General features: G+C 32.2%; 1 protein-coding gene across 1 annotated transcript in view; it reads right to left on the bottom strand.

The window, feature by feature from the left end:
• Positions 1 to 781: 781 nt before the first annotated feature.
• The window catches only part of ttc7a (tetratricopeptide repeat domain 7A), a 78,896-nt gene continuing 56,952 nt past the window's right edge, over positions 782 to 22,725 (bottom strand). Inside the window, exons 19-20 of the mRNA XM_073834228.1 lie at positions 18,629 to 18,831; positions 782 to 3,838 (exon numbers count right to left, since the gene is read on the bottom strand). Coding sequence (XP_073690329.1) covers positions 3,620 to 3,838; positions 18,629 to 18,831 — 422 coding nt within the window. The 3' untranslated portion in view covers positions 782 to 3,619. The remainder of the gene's footprint in view (positions 3,839 to 18,628; positions 18,832 to 22,725) is intronic.

Here is a 22,725-nt window from a genome sequence, read left to right as displayed (position 1 = left end):
AAAATGTCTGCACCATAATGAGCCCAGCTCTCCTGTGTGAGCCATACAGGAACATTGTTATGTGAAGGAACGCTGGGATCGCTCGGCTGGCCTGGTCTGGATAATTATACAGGCTGATGTTAAGAGATAAACAGCATGAATTTATCAGTTAAAACCTTCCAAATAATCTCATATATTAACACTGCCAGTTCAGCTGAATGAGAATAAATAAATACAAGCTATTTATACAAATCTCTTAACCTTTTTTAACAATTAGGTATGTACTAATAAAAATGTTCTAGCAATATAATGTAGTGAGCTTGTAAAACAAATAAAGCTCTATAAAATAGATTCAGAAATAGATTAAAAAAGACCGGTTTCAAACAATAGAAATAGAAGGATGATAGAGATACCATTTAAAGCACACTTGCCAGGAGAAACAGTAGGCATGCATACTGTAGATGTGTGCAAGTAAACAAGAATCCCACTTATAACACTTACATAACTCAACTCAATGGTCTATGCGTTCATTCGATGCTCTCCCTAATTAACATCTTGATCCAGTCATCAAAGAGAACCAGCTAAAATAGCACAGCGCCGTTTTCCATGAGGCTTTAGACCCACGTGCTGAAGATCCAACAGCCTCCCCAGAAACTCAAACAAGGCCCGGCTGCTAGGCAACCACAGCCGCCCCAGAGAAAGAAGACCAAGGCTTTCACCAACAGCACTGGAAACATTACATAAGATCTTCAGTGTTGGAGCTACAGGACCGAAACTGATACGGAATGAATACAAGAGACACTAGGATTGCAAAATCACTCTTTATGAGAACCATTTTTAAACAACATACAGCACAGATGATTATTAGGTTTATAAATACTAAAGAATTCAAAGTAAGCTGAAGAGTCAAGAATTCAGCAGTTTTTCCCTGAGAAACAAGACTCAACATGTTGCAGCATATTTGCAAAAACTATTGCGTTTAGAAAATGTTTTCAGTGTGTTCAGTCATTGTGTGTTGTGTTTTGGTCACAAGGGTGGCGCAATTTTAGTGCTGTGTGTGCAGTGTATTATATAGTAATAAAGATTTTTTACACTACACATTTTTATCATGACAACTCTTTGAAGATTTTAGCATGGTAATGGATATAACAATGTTAATGTATTTGGTCTTGGTGGAATAGATCTGCTACGCCGCAGTTCTATAGCAGATCTATACAGGTGGAGCTGGGGAGGTGGAGGGTTTCAGAGGAACTCTGAAAGTGCGCTGTGAAATGCTCTAGTGAATGTTAACCAGCTATTTAAATGTCAAGCAGCAAGCTTATTGGCTGCAAATGCAGTGTGAACCAATCAGCTTCTGCCAAGTAGTTTAGTTAGAGTTGATTAGAGTTTCATGACAGAACTTGGCATAACCCTGGGCTAATGTCTTTCTTTGTCATTTTAAAGGTGCTGTAAAAGATGTTAGCTGTTTGGTTAATTTCTGCCAGACTAAGGGCAAGATATATGCAACAAGGCAAATTAGCGCAAGAGCGCAATTGCAAAAAAAGAGCTGATGAGAGTAAAAAGTTTTGCAGGTGATCTACTGACAATGGACAACGCAGAACTGATGCTGATGCTCTGGCATTCTAAATCAATTAAAACTAGGAAAAGAATTTCTCCCTTTTACCGTATGCTCTCTGTTCTCTATGGAAGCCCATTTCTGCCACTGAATAAAAAAAAAAAAGTAATTGTGACTTTTTACCTTACAGTTCTGACATGTTTTCTTGCAGTTGTAAATTTATAAATCGCAATTTTGACTTATTTTCTCAAAATTGTGATATAAACTCGGAAATCAGATTTTTTTTCTCAGAATTGCATATAAAATTGCTTGTTATAAAGTACAAATTACGAGACAAACTCACAATTCTGAGAAATAAATAATTTATATTTTGTGAGATATAAACTCACAACTGACTTTTTGTCTCAGAACTGCGAGTTTATATCTCACAAAATATAAATTATATCTCTTAATTCTGATTTGATTTCTCGCAATTATGAGTTTATATTACAATTATGAGAAAAAAACAATCTGACTCCGACCGCCATTGTATCGACTCAGGTGCATTGGAAGACAAGAATGTCTCAGATTGAGCGACTGAGGTGTTCTGTCATTTACTCCCGACATCTGAGCCGCTGAAGACGCAAAGGATTAACGTTACTTTCATTTTTAAAAGCAAAGCGCCGATCCCAATCTACATATGCGCCTATGTTTGTGCGAATTGTTCCTGTTGCAGCTTCACCCACAGCAGAAGTGAGTATAAGGGTTTTTTATGCATCTTTGCAAATGGCCTTTCCTAAAATGTGCTTATTGGCAAGTTTCGCTGCTAAATGCAGAGAGGGGCGGGGCGAGCAGAGCTCATTTGCATTTAAAGGGACCATGCAATAAAATTAGTTTTTGCAGAGCTGATTTTGAAAAGGTTTTGCTTTTTTACACTACTATTGAGAATTTTTAACCAAAGTATATTATAGACTTTCATTAAGACCCTAAAGAATCATATGTGACCCTGGACCACAAAACCAGTCATAAGGTTAAATTTTACAAAACTGAGATGTATACATCATTTGAACACTGAATAAATAAGCTTTCTATTGATGTATGGTTTGTTAGGATAGGACAATATTTGGCCGAGATATAACTATTTGAAAATCTGGAATCTGAGGGTGCAAAAAAAATCAAAATACTGAGAAAATCACCTTTAAAGTTCTCCAAATTAAGTTCTTAACAATGCATATTACTAATAAAAAAATACATTTTGATATATTTATAGTAGGAATTTTACAAAAAATCTTCATGGAACATGATCTTTACTTAATTTCCTAACGATTTTTGGCATAAAAAAAATATCAATAATTTTGACCCATACAATGTATTTTTGGCTATTGCTACAAATATACCCCAGCGACTTAAGTCTGGTTTTGTGGTCCAGGGTCACATATGAGCTTGTGGAAAATGGCCATCCGATGACCCCTTTAAGTACTAGTGTTGGTACAAGCTGTTAGTAAATCTGACTCTAATCGCTAAATGTGCGATGACATTGCTTCATGAAAGCCATTATAAGCCATTATAATAGAAAATTCGACTAGGCGTTTTGACTGGAAGTTTCATGTACAAAAACAAATAAGTTCCTCATGCACATTTTGCTTGTGTTCAATTTGATCATGCAAATTTGGCTAGTGCTTGCTGTGGCGGTCACATTGCGTTTTAGGAACCCTTCACCTTCCCCAGCTCCACTTGCTATAGATCTGCAAAATCCACATGTAATTTCCACATGAATCCACACAATCGAGAGTTCGGAAAATTTCCCTACCTAGACTGCGCTCATAATCGAGTTGGTCCTGCGATTTCCCCATGATGATTACCAGAAAGCTGCTTGATTTGAAAGAGATATCTGTGTGATCAATGCTTTATACAAATCTATTGACACTGAACCTTTTTGCCCACAAATGTGCGCTGATATTTCACTAATGTGACCACATCTTTAGATCATTCCTGTTCATTAGAGTGAAAAGCCTAAATGTTGAATGTTATTGTCATACAGTATGTGTAATCAAAGTGATTGATGAACAGCATTCGCTCCAGTCATTCATGAGTGTGAGAGACGTGTCAGAGTTCTCGAGGGATGATGGTGAAGGGCCGTATAGGGCAGGTGGACTCCAGCTCTAGTGCGGTGAGGAAGCAGTCGGGAGCCTGTGCACTGCCTCTGCTCTGCAGAGCTTCCCCTAGTCCGCTCCAGGCCTCGTGTGCCGTGTTCTCCACCTGTATTGCGTCCCTCAGCATCTTCTCTCCGAGACTTACACGGCCTGTGCGCACCAACAACTTCCCCTGTGGACAGGAAGAGAGAAAGAGTAAAGATATTTTTTAGTATTTTTGCAGAACTGTTCTTTTGACTTTAGACAAGAAAAAGAATTTGTGACGTGTGCTGATGTTACACATGGGTGAAGTGGAAAGCAGTAATCTTGGAATCAGTAAAAAACTGTTTCAGAGTATGTTTACGCAACAACAATAGAAATGGAAATGTTTTTTCCTTTGCATTTTTGAAAAGTTTTGCATGCAGACGACAATGCTGTCTAAACAATTCCATACAAAGTTCAAAGTGCTGTCATGAAACAAATGGAAACTAGATAGGTTCTAACTCAATCTGATATAATCACATGATTATTCACATGGCACAGTTGACTGGTTTCTTTTCACATCAGCAGCCAATGAGCTTGCTGTTTAAAATTAAAATACTCAGGCTAATGTTTGCTGTAGCAGTTGCAGTGTGCTTCTGAAACCTTCCACCTTCCCCAGCTCCACTTGTCTATATCTGCTACGGGGTGATTTCAGGTACAGTTGAGGTCAATAGTTTACATCCCCCTTTCAGAATCTGCAAAATGTTAATTATTTTACCAAAATAAGAAGGATCATACTAAATGCATGTTATTGTTTATTTAGTACTAACCTATATAAGATATTTCACATAAAATAATTTAAAAATTACCCTGTTCAAAAGTTTACATCCCTTTAATTCGAATAAACCACAGCTGTGTTTTTTTTTTGTTTAGTAATAATTGTTCATGAGTCCCTTGTTTGTCCTGAACAGTTAAACTACCTGCTGTTCTTTAGAAAAATCTTTTCCAGCATTTTTGTGTATTTGAACTAGGGGTGGGCATAGATTAATTTTTTTAATCTAGATTAATCTAGATTAAATCTTGGAATTAATCTAGATTAATCTAGATTAAAATGGAGAATTTGAATTCTGCTGAAGGCATTCAGAATATGTGTGCTACCCAAATAATGACTAAAAGTAAGTCTTCGAGAACGGGCCAGGTGGCGCATTAGATCAGGGGCTCATCTCCTGTTTCCAAAATGCATCACAAACTGCTTGACAATTGCATTTACAACATAATTACCTATACAAACTTGTGTAACCAAGTACTTCTGCGCAAAAGGCTGCACGACGTGCGAGTAGCCGTTAAATACACAGGCGCGCGGGTATGGATAGCCTATCTGCGTGCATAGTCTTCCATTAAACTTGCTTTTAGAAGCGTCAATTCAGTTGTTGCATATAGTTTAATGTCTTTATTTCGGGATTATCAAAGTTAATCATAACTCGTGCCCCAGTAAAAAGGGTCTAGCAACGCACCTGCCCTGAAGCGGCTACATAACTGCATCAATGTCAGCACGTCTCATTTGATGTGGTAATTTCACAGAAGTTGGAGACTCGTTCTCGCCCCCTACAGTGCAATTCGACTAGGTATACATCATCCGCTCTAAAATATTAAGGTGAAAGTCATCATATCTTGCGTAGTTTAGACCCAGCTCCCAACCCAACTTTGAAAATAGATTAACGGCGATATTTTTTTTATCGCCCGATAAGAGTCTCACGTTAACGCAGCACGTTAACGCCGATAACGGCCCACCACTAATTTGAACCCTTTTCAACAATGATTGTATATTTTTGAGATTCATCTTTTCACACTGAGGACAACTGAGGGCCTCATATGCAACTATTACAGAAGGTTCAAACACTCACTGATGCTTCAGAAGGAAAAATGATGCATTAAGAGTTGGGGGTGAAAACTTCTGAACAGAATGGAGATGAGTACATTTTTCTTATTTTGCCTAAATATCATATTTTTTCATTTAGTACTGCCCTTTAGAACCTACAGAAGCTACTTGCTTCCTAGAAGACTAAATAATTTACATTTACCCTGATCTTCAAATTCCAAAATTTTTCACCCCCAGCTTTTAATGCATAGTCTTTCCTTCTGACGCATCAGTGAGCGTTTGAACCTTCTGTAATTGTTGCATATGAGTCCCTCAGTTGTCCTCAGTGTGAAAAGATGGATCTTAAAATCATACAGTCATTGTTGGAAATGGTTCAAATAGACAAAAATGCTGGGAAACCAAAGAATTTGTGGGACCTGAAGGATTTTTCTTAAGAACAGGGCAGTTTAACTGTTCAGGACAAACAAGGGACTCATGAACAATATCACTAAATAAAAAAACTAAAAATCATTCAGGTAAGAACACAGTATTAAGAATCAAGTGTATGTACGCTTTTGAACGGGGTCATTTTTATAAATTCAACTATTAATTTCTCTTGTGGACTTTATGTAAACATCTTTCATGTGAAATATCTTATTCAGGTCAGTACTAAATAAACAATAACATGCATTTTGTATGATCACTCTTAGATTCTGTTATGTGCAGCAGGAGTATGTCAATGCTAATAAAGCTTCCTGAAGCTGTAACCAATATGTAATTTATATTGCAAAATTAACAGTATGGCAAAAAAAGTGTGTTTAGAACAGCATAGAGTTAAATTGTGTTACTTTTCCTAATCCTGCCAACAACAGCATGATTTACTCTTTGCAATTACATCTTATCATCCGTTCGTTCAGCACACACACACAAACACGCACATCAATACAGAGTTGTATTTCTGGGTGGTGGCACATGACTGCTGATTATGCAGGCACTTCAAAAGCACATCAGAGAGGAGAATGACTCCGCTGGGGAGAGAGAAGAGCGAGGAGGGAAAAGCGAGGCAGGAAATGAGGCTCTCACAGACACCAGTGAAAGAAGCAGCCACAGGCAGGGCATGTTTTGAAAGTACAATCATAACACAGCTGCAGGAATACACTGACTGACAGGCCCACAGACCAATCCCAGCTCAGCAAGAGGCCAAACTGGTGACTCTAGTGTTTTTATGGAGTTGTATACCTGGAGGACTGAACAGCTAAGCACAAGCTGGGGGTTTTATATTGTAAACAGATTTGAGGCTGGCACATGTCGACATAAAATAGCTCGTTTTTATGTAGTGGTTTAGTAGAGGTGCCACTTCTGAAGAACTGGGGTAGGGTCACAGCCCTGCATCTGAACTCTACTAATCCAACGGGATACTGATCCCATCCATCTGGGACAAGCTACGATTACAAGTGTCAGCTACAAGACAGACAACACACACACACACACACACACACACACACACACACACACACACACACACACACACACACACACACACACACACACACACACACACACACACACACACACACACACACACACACACACACACACACACACACAGTACAAACACTAATGTTGGGTTGACATGTTTTATGGGGACATTCCATAGGCGTAATGGTTTTCATACTGTACAAACCGTATTTTCTATGGCCCTACACCTACCCTACACCTAAACCTAGCCCTCACAGGAGATTGTGCACACTTTTACTTCCTCAAAAAACTTATTGTGCATTATTTATAAGCCTGTTTCCTCATGGGGACCTAAGAAATGTCCCCACAAGGTCAAAATCTACTGGTATTACTATCCTTGTGGGGACATTTGGTCCCCATAACGTGATGAATACCAGGTACACACATACACACACACACACACACACACACACACACACACACACACACACACACACACACACACACACACACACAGTACAAACACTAATTCATGTTTTCAAGCAGACAGAAACATAGACACACCAATGATTCATGTGTAACCACACAACTAGATTTAAACACAAGCGGCAGATCGTTTACACATTTAGAAATCCATATTCTCATTGTTTTTCTAACCAAAATAAAACTGGAATTGCATTATGACTTGGTGCAACTATTATTATGATTGTCAGCAAAGCATGGCACCTTGTTCATTTGCACGCGTGCAGCTCATAATCCAGCTTTCAGAGCAAGTCGGTGTGTATTTGGGTTTTCTAATGCGTATCAATTTTATTAGATTTGTAATGGTTTAATGGTTGATGGTTGTAATATTTGAAAACAAAGAAATTACAATATAAATATTATTATTTATTGTAATGTTACAGTAATATCAAACTTATTTTTTTCTAAAATATTTGATTTTTGATTTTACTGTGAAATATTCAGATGGTAATATTTATTAATTTGTTATTTTTTATGTAATATAATATTAAGAATGATTATTATTATTGTTATTATATGTTTAATAATTTATTACTACTAATAATAATTACTATTATTATTATTTTGACATTTTATCACAACATGGAGAATGAATAAATTAAAATAGAAATATTATTATTGTAATATTACAGTAATATTAAACTTATTTTCAAAAATACTCATTTTATTTTACAGTGAAATATTACAATTATATTTTTAATAATTTAATAATAATAATAATAATAATAATAATAATAATAATAATAATAATTATTATTATTATTGTTTGGATATTTGATCACAAAACGAAGAATAGAAATATTATTGTAATTTTACAGTAATATTAATCAATTATTTATTTATTTTTTCAAAAATATATTTTTTTATTCTACATTGAAATATTACAGTATTATAATATTTATTAATTAGTTTAATATTTTTAAATTTAATAGTAATATTAACAGTTATTATTGTTATTATATTTTAAATAATTTAATAATAATAATAATAATTACTAATATTATTATTATTATTATTATTAAAATTTAATCACTAAATCAATAAAAAAATATTATTATTGTAATGTTACAGTAATGTCAAACTTATTTTTTCTAAGATACTTATTTTTTTATTTCACAGTGAAACAATACAATTGTAACATTTTTTAATTTAACATTTTTAATTTGGTAATATATTAACCATTATTATTATTATTATTATTATTATTATTATCTTTTTTTACATTGAAATATTACAATTTGATTTGATAATAATAATAATAATAATAATAATAATAATAATTTTTATTATTATTATTATATTGACATGATCACAAAATAAAGACATTAATACATTAATATAATTATACATATTATTATTGTACTGTTACAGTAATATAAAATGTTGTTTTTTATCTAAAATACTGTATTTTAAATTTTACAGTGAAATATTATAATAGAAACATTTATTAATTTGTTTAATATGTTTAATAGTAATATTAATGATTATTATGATTTTTATATTAATATGACATATTCACAAAATTTAATTTTGCAGTGAAAAATTACAATGGTGATATTTATTAATTTAATTAATTTTAATGTAATATTTTTAATTTAATAGTAATATTATTATATTAGTATATTGTTATAATATTTATATTATTATTTTATTGACATATAATCACAAAATGAAGAATAAAAAGATTGTAAATAGTATTATTGTAAAGTTACAGTATTATCAAACTTTTTCAAAAATACTATATTTTTAATTTTACAATGAAGTATTACAATAGTAACACTTATTAATTTGTTTATTTGTTTATATAATTTTATATAAACAATATATTATTTATAACATATTATTATTTTATATATTATATAATTTGTTTTTTAAATTTAATAATTATATTAATAATAATAATTATTATATTGACATATAATCACAAAATGAATGAAGAAATTAAAATATAAATATTATTGTAATGTTACAGTAATATCAAACTTATTTTTCTAAGATACTTCATTGTTTTACAGTGAAACAATATAATTGTAATATTAATCATTAAATATTTTTAAATTAGTAATAATATTAACCATTATTATTATTATTATTATTATTATTATTATTATTATTATTATATTGACATAATGACAAAAACAAAGAATGAAAAAAAAAATACTTTTTGATTTTTACTGTGAAATATTAGAATAGTAATATTTATTAATTTGTTTAATATTTTTAATTAAATAAAAATAATAATAATAACAATTATTATTATTACATTGACATATAATCATAATATTTTGGGTCAAATTGTGCAGACATAAAAAAGCACAGCAAACCTGGAGATCTTTTTAAAAATGCATTTAAACCACACATTTTAGAAATTAAAGAAGAAATGAAAACAGAAATATCAGTAGTGTAATTTCACAGAATTGTTTTTTTTTTTATTTATAAAATAAAAGCATTGTTATTTTTTCCAAAATACTACTTTTTTTTATTTTACAGTAAAATATTATTATAATGCATTTTAAATGTTCGGATTATTATTTAGATTAAATATTTTTGGCTTGTGAGTTTGGGAGTGCATGAGTACTCAAACCAGATTGTTCCCAAAACATAAAATACAATGTAATACATTGTCTTCTAGCAGGCCGAATTCAACATGTTATAACATGGTGAGTAGGTGCAAGTGCATGATGACCAAAGCAATATCAGCCTGTGAACGTATAAAGCGTGCTCTGCCTCGACTGATATTGTGCATGCATGCCACATCTTGTATGAAAAGGCCTTAACACTGGTTCTATGTCTCATTATCAGCTCTCTTGCACCGTATGATACAATTGCCTGGTTGCTAGGCATCCCATAAAGGCCTGAGAAGGAGTGAAGTGTTATAAATAATGTATTTGCATTATCTAATCAACTGACAGGCCAATGGAAGAGAGCCATAAAAATGAGACACAGCAAGAGGGAGGGTAAGAGCCATAAAAAAAGAGACAGAAAGGACCCAGAGATATGAAAAAGCACAAGTATAGGCAAAAACAGAACAAAATGAGATGCTGAGTCACTGCTCAGTGTGCTTAAACTCATATGACATGAGATTGTGCTTGAGTCACCTCAGCTGACACCCCTAAATGAAAAATACCCAAGCAGATGCCCCGAGCACTGACTCAAACACACACACGTTCATGTGGATCACACAGAAGGAGATTCATATATGCTGGAAGTGTATGGTTTCATGGTCTGAACTGCACATGGTATGTATGAATCAAGCAGAGCTCCTCTGTCCTCAGCTGCACCCTGCCATCTCACATCCTCATTTAAAGGAGAAGCTCCTCAAAACAGACGTTTGTTATGCGTTTTATGGCACAGTGACATACAGGAGCTGTTGGCTCATGGGGAGCTGTGTTCAAAGCCTATTTTAGCTATATTGTTTTGTGTTTAATAAAATAAAGAATAAAAAAACATTATTTAGGAGAGTGACTCTCACAAAACCTCTTACATACATGCCTGTGTCATATCAGCCCACAATAAAAATAATGACAAAATTATATTTTGTTACAAAGCCTATTTATAGTACCAGAACTGTTTTTTTTTTTTTTTAATTGTGACATTATCATTTTAAGGACGTACAGTACAGACCAAAAGTTTGGACACACCTTTGAACCAAAGTTTTCTTTATTTTCATGACTATGAAAATTGTAGATTCACACTGAAGGCATCAAAACTGTGAATTAACACATGTGGAATTATATACATAACAAAAAAGTGTGAAAAGACTGAAAATATGTCATATTCTAGGTTCTTCAAAGTAGCCACCTTTTGCTTTGGTTACTGCTTTGCACACTCTTGGCATTCTCTTGATGAGCTTCAAGAGGTAGTCACCTGAAATGGTTTTCACTTCACAGGTGTGCCCTGTCAGGTTTAATAAGTGGGATTTCTTGCCTTATAAATGGGGTTGGGACCATCAGTTGTGTTGTGCAGAAGTAAATATAGTATATATAGAATTAAATATTTTATAGAATTAAATTTAATTCCACATGTGTTAATTCATAGTTTTGATGCCTTCAGTGTGAATCTACAATTTTCATAGTCATGAAAATAAAGAAAACCCTTTGAATGAGAAGGTGTGTCCAAACTTTTGGTCTGTACTGTACCTCTCTTTATAATAATAAAAAATCGTTATTTCTATAAAATAAAATAAAATAAAATAAAATAAAATTGTTTAAATTGTTTAATTAAAAATACTTTTTTTTTACCTCATGGTAGTATTGGTTGTACTTTGGACCTGTTAGAATAAATAGAATCGTAATGGATAGCTTTAATAAATAAATAAAATAAAACATAAAATAATAAAATAAAATAAAAATTGTTTAAATAAAATAAAATAAAATAAAATAAAATAAAAATGTTTTAAATAAATTAAACTTTGGACCTGTTAGACTAAAAAGAAAGATAATGAATAGCTTTAATTAAAAAATAAATAAATAAATAAATAAAATAAAATAAAAATAGTTGAAACAAAAATACTATTTAAAGTATTTTACATAATGGTAGTATTGGTTGTTTAAAAAAAAAAAAAAACGAAATAAAATATTTTACATAAAATAAAATAAAATAAAATAAAATAAATAAAAATAATAAAATAAAATTTTACATAATGGTAGTATGTGTCATACTTTGGACCGGTTAGAATAAAATAAAATAAAATAGTTAAAATAAATTAAAATAAAATAAAATAAAATAAAAATGTTTTAAATAAATTGAACTTTAGACCTGCTAGCCTAAAAAGAATGATAATGAACAACTTTAATAAATAAAATAAAATAAAATAGTTGAAACAAAAATACTTTAAGGTATTTTACATAATGGTAGTATTAGTTATTTAAAAAAAAAAGTTAGTTAAAAGTTAAAAGACAGTTTACATATAAATATTTTACCTCATGGTTGTATTGGTTGTACTTTGGACCTGTTAGAATAAATAGAATCGTAATGGATAGCTTTAATAAATAAATAAAATAAAACATAAAATAATAAAATAAAATAAAAATTGTTTAAATAAAATAAAATAAAATAAAAATGTTTTAAATAAATTGAACTTTGGACCTGTTAGACTAAAAAGAAAGATAATGAATAGCTTTAATTAAAAAAAAATAAAATAAAATAAAAAATAAAAAAATAAAAATAAAATAAAAATAGTTGAAACAAAAATACTATTTAAAGTATTTTACATAATGGTAGTATTGGTTGTTTAAAAAAACCCGAAATAAAATATTTTACATAAAATAAAATAAAATAAAATAAAATAAAATAAAATAAAATAAAATAAATAAAAATAATAAAATAAAATTTTACATAATGGTAGTATTTGTCATACTTTGGACCGGTTAGAATAAAATAAAATAAAATAGTTAAAATAAATTAAAATAAAATAAAATAAAAATGTTTTAAATAAATTGAACTTTGGACCTGCTAGCCTAAAAAGAATGATAATGAACAACTTTAATAAATAAAATAAAATAAAATAGTTGAAACAAAAAATACTTTAAGGTATTTTACATAATGGTAGTATTAGTTATTTAAAAAAAAAGTTAGTTAAAAGTTAAAAGACAGTTTACATATAAATATTTTACATCATGGTTGTATTGGTTGTACTTTGGACCTGTTAGAATAAAAATAATGATAATGGATAGCTTTAATAAAAAAAAAAAAAAAAAAAAAAAAATAGTTTAAATATTTTACATCATGGTCGTATTGGTTGTACTTTGGACCTGTTAGACTAAAAAGAATGATAATAGATAGTTAAAATAAAATAAAATAAAATAAAATAAAATAAAATAAAATAAAATAAAATAAAATAAAATAAAATAAAATAAAATAAAAATTGTTTAAATAAATTGAACTTTGGACCTATTAGACTAAAAAGAATGATAATGTATTTAGGTTTAATAAATCAAATAAAACAAAATAAAATACAACATAATGAAATAAAATAAATAAAATAATACAAAACATTGTTTAAATAAAAATTTAAAAAATAAAATTAAATAAAAAATTTAAAAAGAATAATAATGGATAGCTTTCATCAACTAAAATAAAATAAAATAAAATGAAATAGAAATGGTTTAAATAAAAATGCTATTTCAAATATTTTACATCAGACTAAAAAGAACGACAATGGGAAGTTTCTTTTAGGAATTATTGGAAAAAGACTGTAATGAAATCTTAATTTGGAGTACATGGGAATTAGAAAAAAAGTAAAACATCTGGATGCATTAAACTAATTAACATTTGGTCCTAAAATATTTTCATTTTTATTCTTCAGATTTTAAAGCCTGTAATTAATGGCATTTTCTAAATGTATCCTATTTTGCCTTATTATAAAATTTTCACAATTGTCTCTCTTTTTCAATTTAATCTCTTAATATTTAATCAAAATATCATAATTCGATCCACTGAAATGACAGACTACTTATTGCTGACGTATATCGTATTTCTCCAATCATTTTGTCCACTTAAACCCCGCCCCTTTTATCATATTTAGATCAGCCTCCATCCAATCAACAACCGATGGATTTAATCAAGTCCCGCCCTACATGTTTTAATATTTCAATAATAATAATAATATTATAAATCACAATATGAAAGTAAAGATCGGTCTCTACCTCAATTACATCATAACTTTAAGGCAAACTTGTGTGATTTGAAAACATTTCCAAGAGATCTACCTGGTTTTGCAACAACATGTGAGTAAACTGTGTCATAATTTTCCATTTTTGGGTGAACCGAGAAGCTCTGAAATAAATTGTCTCAGAGGAAGGACAGAAGTAATGAGAGCGCTGCTGCTCTAGTCACAGGTGTCACGAAGAACAGAAATGTTTAACCTTTTCTCATTGGATCCAGCAGATGAATTCCCTCAAAACTCCACCTCAGTTCAATCATATCTGCTTAATCCTGAGAAATCAGTGTTTCACACTGCTGTGATGCTCTGATGAAGACCGGCTGTGTGTGTGTGTGTGTGTGTGTGTGTGTGTGTGTGGACTATGCAGGGCATCACCAGCTAGCTCAGAATTAGTTCTCATCAGCTCAGGGAATTGATATTGTACGTCTTTTGTCCAAAAATAGCGGGGATGTGTGCTCTGATTGGCCAGATATAGGGAGAAAATGGCCTAGCTTCACTCCGGTTACTCCAGTGAAGATGAGTAATGAAGGGCCTGACATTATGCAGTCACAATGAGAGCAGAGAGGAGGCAGAGCTAATGTTAGCACACATCTCTGTGGGTTGTAAAGATGTACGTACTGTACTGTATGTACAGTAAGTTGCATATGCAATGACTCAATCATCACATCCCAGGACACCAGTGGTCTTCAAAGCTTTTCACGTTAATTGACTGACATGAAATATTCATTAATATGAATCTGTAATCTCTTAGTATTTGGTTTGTCTCTCTTTTGCTTAAATGAGTGCAGCACTAGAGCTGCTTGAACTCCACAAGTCTGTATCGAACCTGATGATCCTGAGCAGGAGAACATCATGAGCTTCACATAATAAAGGTCACATGATCACAATTAATTGACTAAAAAGAAAAAAAAGAAAAAAAGAAATTATATATATATATATATATATATATAGTGGTGTGAAAAAGTGGCCCCCTTCCTGATTTATTTTTTTGCATGTTTGTCACACTTTAATGTTTCAAATCATCAAACAAATTCATGTTTCTCTAGCCACACCCAGGCCTTATTACTGCCACACCTGTTCGCAATCAAGAAATCACTTAAATAGGACCAAAGTGAAGTAGACCAAAAGATCCTCAAAAGCTACACATCATGTTGAGATACAAAGAAATTCAGGAACAAATGAGAAAGAAAGTAATTGAGATCTATCAGTCCGGAAAAGGTTATAAAGCCATTTCTAAAGTTTTGGGACTCCAGTAAACCACAGTGAGAGCCATTATCCACAAAATTACCCCAAGAGTGCAGTGACGACTCATCCAAGAGGTCACAAAAGACCCCACAAAAACATCTAAAGACCTGCAGGCCTCTCTTGCCTCAGTTAAGGTCAGTGTTCATGACTCCACCATAAGAAAGAGACTGGGCAAAAATTTGTGAGTTTTAAGACGAAAGCCTCTGCTGAGCAAAAAGAACATAAAGGCTCGTCTCAGTTTTGCCAGAAAACACCTTGATGATCCCCAAGACTTTTGGGAAAATACTCTGTGGACTGACAAGACAAAAGTTGTACTTTTTGGAAGGTGTGTATGTCCCATTACATCTGGCGTAGAAGTAACACAGCATTTCAGAAAAAGAACATCATACCAACAGTAAAATATAGTGGTGGTGGTGTGATGGTCTGGGGCTGTTTTGCTGCTTCTGGACCTGGAAGACTTGCTGTGATAAATGTAACCATGAATTCTGCTGTCTACCAAAAAATCCTAAAGGACAGTGTCCGGCCATCTGTTTGTGACCTCAAGCTGAAGCGAACTTGGGTTCTGCTGCAGGACAATGATCCAACACACACCAGCAAATCCACCTCTGAATGGCTGAAGAAAAACAAAATGAAGACTTTGGAGTGGCCTAGTCAAAGTCCTGACCTGAATCCTATTGAGATGCTGTGGCATGACCTTAAAAAGGCGGTACATGCTCGAAAACCCTCCAATGTGGTTCAATTGCAACAATTCTGCCAAGATGAGTGGGCCAAAATTCCTGCACAGCGCTGTAACAGACTCATTGCAAGTTATCGCAAATGCTTGATTGCAATTGTTGCTGCTAAGGGTGGCCCAACCAGTTATTAAGTTTAGGAGCAAACACTTTTTCACACAGGGCCATGTGGGTTTGGATTTTGTTTTCCCTTCATAATACAAAAACTTCATTTAAAAACTGCATGTTGTGTTTACTTGTGTTATCTTTGATTAATATTTAAATTTGTTTGATGATCTGAAACATTAAAGTGTGACAAACATGCAAACAAATAAAAAATCAGGAAGGGGGCCAACACTTTTTCACACCACTATACATACACACACACAAAGTTTGGAATCAGTAAGACTTGTAATGTTTTTTGAAGAAGTCTCTTATGCTCATCAAGGCTGCATTTATTTGATCAAAAATAAATATTAATAACATTAACATTGCAAAATGTTATTACAATATAAAATAATGATTTCTAATTCTAAAATATACTAATATATATATATATATATATATATTATATATATATATATATATATATATATATATATATATAATAATGGAGTAAAGATCCTGAAAATGCAGCTTTGATCACAGGAATAAATTAGATTTTAGTATATATTAAAATAGAAAAACGTTATTTCATAAAAACAGAACAAGCAAGCACACAGAATAGAAAAAGAATAGAGAATGCTATTGTTAGAGGGACAGTTTTTAAAAATAATAATAATAAAAAGAAAAGTCAAAAGAATAGAAAAAGAACAGAGAACACTAGTGTTATAGGGACAATTAAAAAAATAAATAAATAAAAAGAAAGGTCGAAAGAATAGAAAAACAATAGAGAACACTAGTGTTAGAAGATCGTATTTTTTATAATAAATAAAAGGAAAAACACGTAGATAGAATAGAAAAAAAATAGAGAACACTAGCGTTAGATCATATTTTTTATAATAAATAAAAAGAGAACAAGTAGATAGAATAGAAAAGAATAGAGAATGGTAGTGTTAGAGGGCCAATTTGTAAAAAAAAAAGAAAAGAAAAAGAAAAATAGTCGAAAGAATAGAAAAAGAATAGAGAACACGTGTTAGAAGATCATCATTTTTTTATAATAAATAAAAAGAAAACACGTAGATAGAATAGAAAAAGAATAGAGAATGCTAGTGTTAGAGGGACAATAAAAAAAGAATTAAATAAAAAGAAAACAAGTCAAAAGAAAAGACAAAAGACAAAATAGAGAACACTAGTATTTTTTATAATAAACGAAAGAAAACAAGTAGATAGAATAGAAAAAAGATTAGAGAACGCCAGTGTTAGAGGGTTATTTTTTTTATAAAAAGAAAACAGATAAAATAATAAATAGAATAGGTGCTAGTGTTAGTGGGTCAAGTGTAGAATATAAAAACAATATTTCATTCAGTTGCAAAGGCAACATTGTAATATAACATATATATATATAATATATATATATATTAGGGCCGGACTCGATTAAAAATTTAATCTAATTATTAGAGGCTTTGTATTAATTAATCGAAATTAATCGCATTTTAATCGCATATAAATATTTGACCTGAGAACAGTGAGAAGTAAGATTTTTACATGGATTTTTAGTATACCATTGAATAATGACTGAATACATAAGCTTAAGCAACAAAATATTGTTTATTTTTGTTCAACCAAGTCCAACAGACCAGTGCAATATTGCCATTAAGTGTAGCAAGAGGCACGTTCTTTAATGCCGAGAACTCTGCTCTTGTGTTTGCTTAATTATGCATTTAAACGTTAATGACCAAACCTATCATTATAAATGTTGCCGCACATGGAATATAACGCGGATAACATTTAAAAAATATTTTTTATCAGGTTACACACTGATTATTTATCACTCAAACCCCTTTCTCTACCTGTCCGTTGGTCGCGCATATCCTCCATGTTTGTAGTTTTTTAACACTTTTTATGCGTGTTTGTAGTTCTAATTGAATCCTCGTTCACGGCGTAGTGTGTTGCGGGCAATATTAGCCGTTAAGAGTGTGCATTGATCGTTAAGTAGTAGACCATCCGGGAATCTTTGGAATACTTTTTTAAACATACTACGATTTGGGACATACAATACTATTTAGGACGGACGCAGCTTGTCTGAACCAGAGCCATATAAAAAGATCTTTTTATATGGCTCTGGTCTGAACGCTAGTTGGTGCTCCAGTATAAATCGGCCCGCTTAATCTCATCCAGTGAGAAACGTTCCGCGGTGCAAAACTAAGTGCGATTAAAATGCGTTAAAAAAATTTTACGCGTTATTTTTGTGTAATTAATTAATCTAAATTAACGCGTTAAAGTCCCGGCCCTAATATATATATATACAAATAATAAATAATTTCAGCTTCAATTCAATTATTGCAAATTACTTTAGTTATTTAGTTGACAGTAACAAGAGTGGTGTGGGTTGAAGATGTTAAAGTGAGCAAGTGTGTGTGATGTACAGCGTGTGTCACTCACCATGTGCAGCAGTATGTTGTGTCCTCTGGGGTTGATGGCGAGAGCTTCATCATACAGGCTCTTGGCCTCCGTGTCGTTGCCCCTGAGTTCAGCCACGCGGCCCTTGAGCAGCAGCACCGAGTGTGAAGCGGGTAAGAGAGTTCCTGCCTCCTGCACACAGAACTGAGCCTCTTTCATCCGTCCTTCAGCCATGAACAACTCTCCTGCTCAGCATCACATCACAAAACATACAAGAACATAATGAGATACAATAACAATAACTCTCCTTTTTCTGTGACTGCTTTGTCACATCGTGAGACTCTCTTATTGATATCATCGAGTGCATGATGATTCATATTTATGAAACGTCTCTGACTTCACAGCCGTGACACAGCCATCTGGAACATCAACACTCTCAGAGACAGATCTGCTGCCGCAGCATTAATACTCACTCAGAGTAAAGCCGTGAATGCCAACATGCTCCATCATTTCAGACACACATGTAGCATTTTGTTCTGTCCAGATGATTTAAAATGCAGCTTTGGCAACATTTGTGATCGCAAATATATGCTGACCTCCCCCTCTACCCAAAATCTCACACACATGCTCATAGAGGGATATTCATGGTCATGTCTAAATAAGGCCATGTGCGGAGCGCTGTGTAAGCATCTGCAGCTCTACTCTGGCATTCAGGACTCACCACGGCAAACAAACTGTGATATCAACTGCTGTCTGTTGTGTGGTTGTGTTTGTTTACACAGAATCACTAGTAGGAAAAATTAGACAGGAGCTACACCAAGAAAGAAAGTAGTTTACAAACATTTGGAAATGGCGTACATGTTCATAATAGTGTTTCCAAGACAGCAATGTTTTGAAATTTTGTCTTTACACTTATCTAATGTATTCAGACTGAACTGCTTAACATACAGACTCTATTCAAACTTTGTTTTGTAGATAATAGCAACAGGAATCAATGCAATTTAAGAAAGTTGTGTGAGGATGAAAAATTTCCCCATGATTTCCCCATACAGAATATATCAGGGGCACTTCCTCAGAGGAGGCAAGAGAGGCAGTTGCCTCCTTAAAATATTGGATGAGAAAATAATATTCCAAAAAGTCTATTAATCACTTGTTTTTCGAAAGAAACATTGTCCAACAGTGACACCAGCAGATAAAGTTACAGCGGGAGTCCACGTCTTTCTCGCCTCCCCTGAGCCCATTGAGTTTTAACAGACACCCTAAAGCATGCAGTGAGTTTGGTGGGGGGTAATTAAGAATAAATGGGGGAAACTTAAGTGACAGGAGGGAATGACTGGTTATGTTCGGCTCTGATTGGTTCATGTGATAAATATTGTTTATGGCATTTAAGTACACAATCCACACACTTAGATAAAACCATGTCAAAAGTCGACCTAAAATGGCATGAAAATGTGATCTGTGGGAGTTTTTAGTGAGTAATCCGCTGTGAAATTTAAAGTAGATCTCTGTGTCAGTGATCAATATTGACTGAGCTTTGATGACTTATGATCTGAAACATTTCTAAACAGTCAAAAGTTTACAATTAAAAATAAAAGCTAAACATAATTTCACAAATAAAATTTGACTGGGACATGAATTTACATTTGATTAAAAAAAAAAAAAAACTTTGAGGACTTTGTCTAGTTAGTATATATATATATATATATACACATACAGTATATGCTGTATATACACACACACACACACACACACACACACACACACACACACACACACACACACACACACACACACACACACACACACACACACACACACACACACACACACACACACACACAAGGCAATGAGAAATTTACCAAAAAAAACATTTAAAAAGGACAAAATCACAACAAGATGATAACAAAAATAAGCTGATTAAGCTAATTGAAAATAGTATTAAATACTATAATATTATATCAGTAATACTAAAATAACCCTGATATAAAAGTGACTGTAATTTCATACATTGCTACACTATTGACAATAGAAAAAATACTTTTCTTGCCTGTAAAATTTTGCCAAATCTTTTGCAAATGTGTATTTATACATTTCATAGTTTTGGGAATTTTAAGGTGAAAGTTGCAAATTTCCAATTGATTTGGTTGCAATGTTCAACATTCAAAATGTGCAATTTTTAAATTAACAAACAAACAAAAACGCTAACACAAAGTACTATACTATAGCACTATAATAGTAGTGATTTTTGTGTTTCATACATATATTTTAAGCTTTATTTTAACTTTAGTTTGTTTTGTAATTCTGTTATGTGATTTTGTCATTACCGTAGACGCTTTTATTCATACCTTTATGTACAATGAGTACAACAGAACCAATCAAACCAACAAAAGAGCAACAATATGTAAGTTCTGTGACAAGTCTCGGTTAGTCGCAGTACACCTAGCAAGGCTTTTTTTTTTTAATATATATATAATAAATAAAAAGAAAACATGTAGATAGAATAGAAATAGAATAGGGAGTGCTAATGTTAGAGGGTCAAGTGTAGATTTTAGAACTTATTTCAAGTTGCAAAGGCAACATTGTTTATATATATACATATAAAAATTGTATAATATATAATTTATTTTAAATATATAAATAATAAATAAACAATTTCAGCTTCATTTCAATTATTGAAAATGACTTTAGTTATTGTTTTAGTTGATAACTGATAAAACTACGTCCATATAAAAACTAAAATGGCATGAAAACATGATCTGTGCAAGCTTTTAGTGAGTAATCAGCTTGGTGAAATTTAACGTAAATCTTTGTTTCTGTGACCAATATTTACAGAGTTTTGATCCGTGAAATACAAAAATAGTTTCAAGTTAACTGTTAAAGGTGCCATAGAATGCATTGATACAACATAGAAGAAGCTCTGATATCTACATAGAAGGTAAATGGCATAGGAAAGGGCAAAAATTCTCCAGAAACGGTTTTACAGGTCCATTTACAACCCTAGGATTTGTCCCTAGATGAAATGTTCTGCTATTGCCTTATTAGGAAGGTTCGTGAATATTAATGAGGAGCTCAGCTCTGATTGGCTGTTTCACAAAGCTGCTCATCTCAATAGCTGCACATGGAGGAAATATATATTTAATTACGGAGCTCTAGACGCTTTTAATATGCGGTTTGTTGAATCTGCTGTTTTGAATCCGCAACTTTTTAGTCTCACTATTGTGATGCATGTGCTCTGTGTACTGCAGCAACACAAGTACTTACCACACAAGTTTTGATGCTTGTTAGTGATGCTCAGGATCTGTAAATCATTCGCCATCATCAGCGCAGTCATCTCTCCATTTATGTGGTAAGTAAAATCTTATGTACTGCAATGTAACAGGCTACCGCTAGCATTAAGCTAACCATGTCCCTTCAGTGGCTTGCCTTATTTTACTGATGTACTGATGTTACTGATGATTGGGTGATGCAAATGTTGGGGGCGTAACTATTAACGATCGCGACTATTGCGTAATAGTCGGTGTTATGTTGGAATTGACCTATTTTTCAGTGGTCTTTTGCAAACACCAGATTTATATAAGAAGGAGGAAATGGTGGTGTCTGAGACTCATGGTATGTCATGTCCATGTACTGAACTGTTAATTATTCAGCTATGCCAAGGTAAATACAGTTTTCCATTCTATGGCACCTTTAAAAATAACAATAACAAGGCAATAAGAAATTTAAAACGAAAATACAACAAAATTACAATTTAAGATGACAGTTGCAAATTCCCCACTAATTTTGTTGCAATGTTTAACATTCAAAACATAACTGTCAATTATAGGTTTATTGTAATATTTGCATACTGGCCACCTTTCTAATAATTATTTGCATAGTGAGCTGTGATAGGCCTTCATTGCATGTATTTAACCATGTATAGCTGCACAGTTTTGTGTTGTGTTAATTCTTCAAAGACATGCTGAGTGTCATGACAGCAATTAAAAAAAAAATTTGGTAACACTTTACAAAAAGGTTCCATTAGTTAATGTTAGTTAACTAACAATGAGCAATACACTTATTACAGTATTTATTTATCTTTGTTAATATTAGTTAATGAAAATACAGTCATTAACTAATGTGGGTTAACTAATGTTAACAAA

This window comes from Garra rufa, chromosome 2, assembly GCF_049309525.1.
Source record: "Garra rufa chromosome 2, GarRuf1.0, whole genome shotgun sequence".
NCBI lineage: Eukaryota > Metazoa > Chordata > Actinopteri > Cypriniformes > Cyprinidae > Garra > Garra rufa.
Note: the sequence above shows the minus strand (reverse complement) of the source record. Positions and strands in the feature narration are given on the sequence as shown.